The sequence below is a fragment of the Vollenhovia emeryi genome, unplaced genomic scaffold (assembly GCF_000949405.1).
Source record: "Vollenhovia emeryi isolate VEMERY1.0 unplaced genomic scaffold, V.emery_V1.0 DF941310.1, whole genome shotgun sequence".
NCBI lineage: Eukaryota > Metazoa > Arthropoda > Insecta > Hymenoptera > Formicidae > Vollenhovia > Vollenhovia emeryi.
In genome coordinates, this window is record NW_011965056.1 from 1 (window position 1) to 5,550 (window position 5,550).

Here is a 5,550-nt window from a genome sequence, read left to right on the forward strand (position 1 = left end):
TCGCTCCCGTCTCGTCTGTCCGGAGCCTATAAGGGAGTTGAAGCCGGCACGCAGGGCGCGGGTATGGAGGGGCCGTCTAGCCAACGTCCTCTCATACCCTTGTGAGGGGGGAAAGTTCCCTCGCGAACTCTAGCCTGGGGCCATGGTGAGCGACCGATCGGGTCGGCACGCGCCTGGACCCCGGGGTGAGTATAAAACTTTCGCATCTTAGTGGGCCTGGCCGCCTCCAGGAATCAGTTTACCTAGAGTCACCAGGGCGAGATAGGGGTGGCACCCGAAAACAGCTTCTCTGTTTCTCGCCATTTAAATAGGGTTTTAATTCACCAGGGATAGATCCCCCACCGAGGTGGGGGTCCCATAATGGGCGAACTGGTTAACAAAAATACATGCACCATGAAATCCTCAACACAAACACAAAAAAACAAAGCGAAAGGGGACAGCCAGGAGAAACTTGGATCGCAGCTTAAAAGAGAGCTGCAGATCCAACTGCAGAGGTTGACTGAAAGTGAAGCCAACATCTCTGATGAGAAGAAAGACCCCGCAGGCGACAAACCATCGACGAGGTTTGTCCGCAACAAGCCCGGACCGTCCAGCTCGAAACCGAAAGAACTGGAAAAAAGAGAAGACCATCTGCACCTGTACGGGACAGATACCGAAATGGACGAGGAGACAGTCATCGCGAACTCAGAGAGTGAGTACTCCTCGGATGACGAAGTCGCGCCTCCCTCACGGAAGCGAAAGCGTGGGAAACCACCAGTGACTGGTGGGGAGGCCACGGCTTCCGGCCCACCCATCGGCTAGGACCACGTCCCCAGGCGATCGGGCCCCGCCTCGGAAACGTCCGAGCGGCCCCGATCCCCGTCTATCTTCCGGCCCACTCCGCGGATCCTGGGAACCAGTTTACCACGGAGGTCCGGAAACGGACCACGTCCGAGTCAACCGCGGGGAGGCCACGGCTTCCGGCCCACCCATCGGCTAGGACCACGTCCCAATACCTCCGGGGTCCGGCTCTCCTCCGCCCGCGAACCCGTCCACGACGAGCCCGCTGACGGAGGAACTCCCCCTTGCCGCCGCCCCCCTGCCGGAACACCGGCGTGCAATGGGTGACGGTGGCCTCCCCCCGGATCCCAGATGCCTGCCGGAACCCGGCGTGCAATGGCACCATCTCAGGGCCTCAAAGAAAAAGGCACATGAGCGGGAGATCAGAAGACTCCGAGCGGAACAAAAGGCTCTAAGGGAAATGCTGAATAGGAGAGAGGGAACTCCCGAGAGAGAGCTAAGAATCCAGTACTTCAGCATGACCCCGGAAATGATAGCTGCGGAAATGCTGGAGAAATTGGAAGCAGTCGAGAGGGTAGCCCGCAGATCAAAAAACTTGAAGGGCACCTTCGTCAAAGGGCTACTCAAGGCGGCGAATGCCCTAAGAGCAGCGGTGGCAATCCTTGCCTCCAAAGGCTCGAACTTCAACACTGGAGTCAAAACGACGGAGGTAAGGTTATTAAGAGAGGAGAAGAATCGGCTGGAGAGAGAAGTGGCGGAATTAAAGAAGGAGAGAGAAGAGAGAGTCACGAGAGCCACAGGGATGACTATGGGGGTTTGCGAAGAAGAGGGGGAGGAAATGGACTTAACGGTTGACGAAATCTCGACTCCTCCCCAAACGGCCATCCAGACCCCCTCCTACATAAGAAAGGAGGTACACGAGCGTGGGAGAAAAGATGGAGCTCTCCGGCCGTTGCTTCAGGGTAAAAGGAAAGCCTTGGAGGCTAAGACTGGCGACGCCAAGGCGGGGGTGAAACGTGTGATGGAGGGAATCTCCATCACTGCTGTCACCGAGGGGGAGGACCCTACTGTGGTTAGAAAAAGGCTGCGAGATGTAATCCTGAGGTGTCAGGGGGCAATGGCCAGTCTCCCTGACACCCAGTGAGAAGATAACAGAGAGGAGAGTGCGGCAAACCAACGCACTTCAGCCACTGCTTCCTCCAAGACGGCTTTGGCTCTGGCTGCGAGTAAACGGGAAAGGAGCGCGAGAAGAGAAGACCCAGTGGCCAAGAGAAACAAGTCGAAAGGGGGCAAAGGGAAACCACAGCCCCAGAACAAGACCACAGCTCAAGAGGAGGAAAAGGGCAAGAAAGGGCAAGGAGGACAATCCCAGCCCAAACCCCCTCAACAAAAAGAGAGTCTAGACGAGAAGGCTCAAAAGAGGAACCAGGAGAAAAAGCAGCAGGGAGCGGAACCCCCAAGGAGTACCAAGGGGACATATGCCGACGCTGCCAAGAAATCCCAGGCCAGGAAGCAAGTGGGCCCTGGCGCTGCAGCTTCCCAGCCAACTCGGAAAAATCCCGTGGAGGCAGGAAAGGGAGGCGGCGCGAGCCAACTGGTAAAGGCCCAAGTCGGGTCGAGCAAGGGAGCCCAACGGCCGCAACAACAACAGCGACGCAGGGCCCCGAAGACGGAAGCGATCACCCTCACTTTCCCCCCCGGACAATACGCCCAAGGGATGAGGGAGGTGAGGGAAAAAGTAAACCTGGAGACACTCGGTATAGAGTCCCTCAGGCAGAGGAGGGCACTAACGGGGGCCATGATCTTAGAGATCTCGGGACCCGAAAATGCCCGGAAAGCGAACCTCCTGGCATCGGAGATCTGCAAGGCCGTGGGCGAAAGAGAAGGAGTAAAGATCTCCCGACCGACCAGGCATGCGGAGATCCGCGTCAAGGATGTGGACGAATCGGTCACACAGGCCGAAGTTGCAGAGTCAGTAGCACGAGCGGGGGGCTGTGACCCATCGGAAATCAAGGTGGGAAATCGGCGCGAGACCCCATTCGGAATGGCCACGATATGGGTCCAGTGCCCCGTGGCAGCGGCGAACAAGGTCGTTGAAGCCAGGCGGATTAAGATCGGCTGGGCGGCAATGAGAGCGGAGTTGCTGGAAGCACGCCCCCTCATCTGTTTCAGATGCTTGGAGAGGGGGCATGTGCGTCAACAGTGCCGCAGCCAGATCGACAGGAGCAATCTGTGCTATAGGTGCGGACGCGAGGGACACCGAGCACAGGGCTGCAATGCAGAACCCCAATGCACCGTGTGCAGCGCAAGAGGCCTCCCGGTCAAACATAAGGCCGGGGGAGCTTCGTGCCCTCCAATGTCAAAAAACGCCAAGAAGAAGGCAAGACAGACGGAGGCACGAAGGCAAAAGGAGGTAGCTGACACAGGGGCTCCCCTTACCGACCTCGGTGAGGCGATGGAGGTGGAGACATCCAATGCAGCAGAGACTGCGTCACCAACCGTGGCTAGAGGAGAAAGAGGCCAGGAGGAGGCCTCAAAACCAGCGCCTTCGCAGCAATGAAGGTGCTGCAAGTGAACTTGAACCGCTCCCGCCTGGCCCAAGATATGTTCTTACACAGCATGGCCGAGCGGGGGTGCGGTTTGGGAATTGCGGCCGAGCCTAACCGAGTGCCCAGACACCCGTGTTGGGCGGGCAGCGAGGACGGCTCGGTCGCGATCACATGGAGAAGGATAGGGGACACGCATGTCCACACGTCCAAGATTGGCGGGGGAGAAGGCTGGGTCGCAGTCAAGTGGGGGCCCCTGGTGGTACTGGGGATCTACCTCAGACCCAGCCTCTCCCGCTACGAATACGAGGACAGGCTAAAGTCCCTCGAGGAGTGGATCAGAGACTGCCTCCCCGCCCCGCTGATGGTCGCCGGCGACTTTAACGTCAAATCGGCGTTATGGGGGTCCCGGCGACCGGACGCGAAGGGGGGGGACTTGGTGGAGTGGGCGACCCGACTGGGTCTCCACCTTCACAACGTGGGCACAACAAGTACGTGCGTAAGACCGCAGGGGGAATCGATCATCGACCTTACGTGGTCATCCCCTGCGGCCGCAAGATGGGTCACATCTTGGCGGGTGGCGGAAGAGTTAGAAATCCTCTCCGACCACCTGCCGATAGAGGTGGAGCTCCGGCGGGATCAGAGCAGGAGGCCGGATGCGGGCCGCCCACTTAGATGGGCGGCACGCAAACTTGACCCCGACCGTCTTACGGCGGCCCTTGTCGCAGCAACTTGGACAAGGGAACCGGGAGCGGGAGGGATAGAAGAAAAAGCGGCGTGGCTACGGGAAACAATGACGGCGGCGTGCGACGCCGCCATGCCCCGGGCCACATTTGCCGCGAGGAAGGCGGCGTACTGGTGGACGGAGGAGATAAATGATCTTCGGAAAGCCTCCGTCCGGGCCAGACGCGCCCTCCAGAGAGAAAGAAGGAGAAGGACTCCCTCCAGGAACCGATTGGAGGAACTCCACGAGGAATATAGGGAACGGCGGGCTGAAATAAGGCTAGCCATTAAAAAGTCCAGGGAGAGGGTGGGAAGAGATGCTCCTCTCCCTGGACGAGGATCCGTGGGGGCGCCCCTATAAGATGGTGATGAACCGTCTCTGTAGTGGGGCGCCCCCAACTGTCGAGACACTCGACCCGCCGTTTCTAGAACGCGTGGTTGCCACCCTATTTCCCCAAGTAGATGGGGACGGGCCGGAGCTTGAGGAAGAAGAGGAGTCACGGGATATGCCGGAGGAAATCGAGGTCTCGGAACAGGAGCTCGCCACAGCAGCTAGGAAGCTAAAGACGGGCAAGGCTCCAGGACCCGACGGCATCCCAGGTGTGGCATGGAAGGTGGCCCTGGGGGAGCTCTCTGGGAGGTTGCGAGACCTGCCTCACAGAGGGCTCCTTCCCGGGACTGTGGAAGGAGGCCAAGCTGGTCCTTCTTCCAAAAGAGGGGAAACCCGGGGATAGCCCCTCGAGCTACCGGCCTATATGTCTCCTGGACGAAGCGGGTAAAATCTTCGAAAGAGTGATTGCCACCCGCCTAGTCCGGAGTATTGAGGGACCTGAGGGTGGCGGCCTTTCAGATAGGCAATATGGGTTCAGAGAGGGACGCTCAACGGTGGACGCAATCCAGAGAGTGAGGTCCCTCTCTGAACAGAGGATAAACGAGGGAGGAGTTGTAATGGCGATCTCGCTCGATATAGCGAACGCCTTCAACTCTCTCCCTCACAAGGAAATAAAGCGAGCTTTAAAGGAGAAGGGAGTCCCCTACTACTTGCGTAGGGTGATAGGGGACTACCTGGACGGGAGAAACATCGTGTGTGAGGATAGAGATGGCGAGAAGAAACAGTGGAGAGCAGGTTGCGGCGTCCCGCAGGGATCGGTGCTGGGCCCGATCCTGTGGGATGTCGCTTACGACAGGGTCTTGAGGACTGCCCTCCCCACCGGCTGCACAATGATGTTACGCAGATGATACGTTGTTGCTGGCCGGTGGGGAGGATTGGGAAGAGGCTACACTAAATGCCAACATTTCCGTCGCCGGCACGGTGAGAGTTATAACCGCGCTGGGGCTTCGCGTGTCTGCCGGGAAGACGGAGGCGATATTCCTCCATAATAGAAGGCGGGGCCCCCCACCGGCGACGGAGATCAAAGTAGAGGGCGCCCGCGTCCGGGTGGGGACCCACTTAAAGTACCTGGGTTTCCACCTGGATGAGAAGTGGAGGTTCGGGGAGCAG

The 5,550-nt window shown here is 58.9% G+C and overlaps 1 protein-coding gene across 1 annotated transcript; it reads left to right on the forward strand.

Moving 5' to 3' along the window:
* The first annotated feature begins 3,336 nt into the window (after positions 1-3,336).
* On the forward strand, positions 3,337-4,410 carry LOC105571035. The gene has a single exon (XM_012028502.1). The coding sequence runs from the start codon at positions 3,337-3,339 to the stop codon at positions 4,408-4,410; it is 1,074 nt and encodes a 357-aa protein (XP_011883892.1).
* Positions 4,411-5,550: the final 1,140 nt, after the last annotated feature.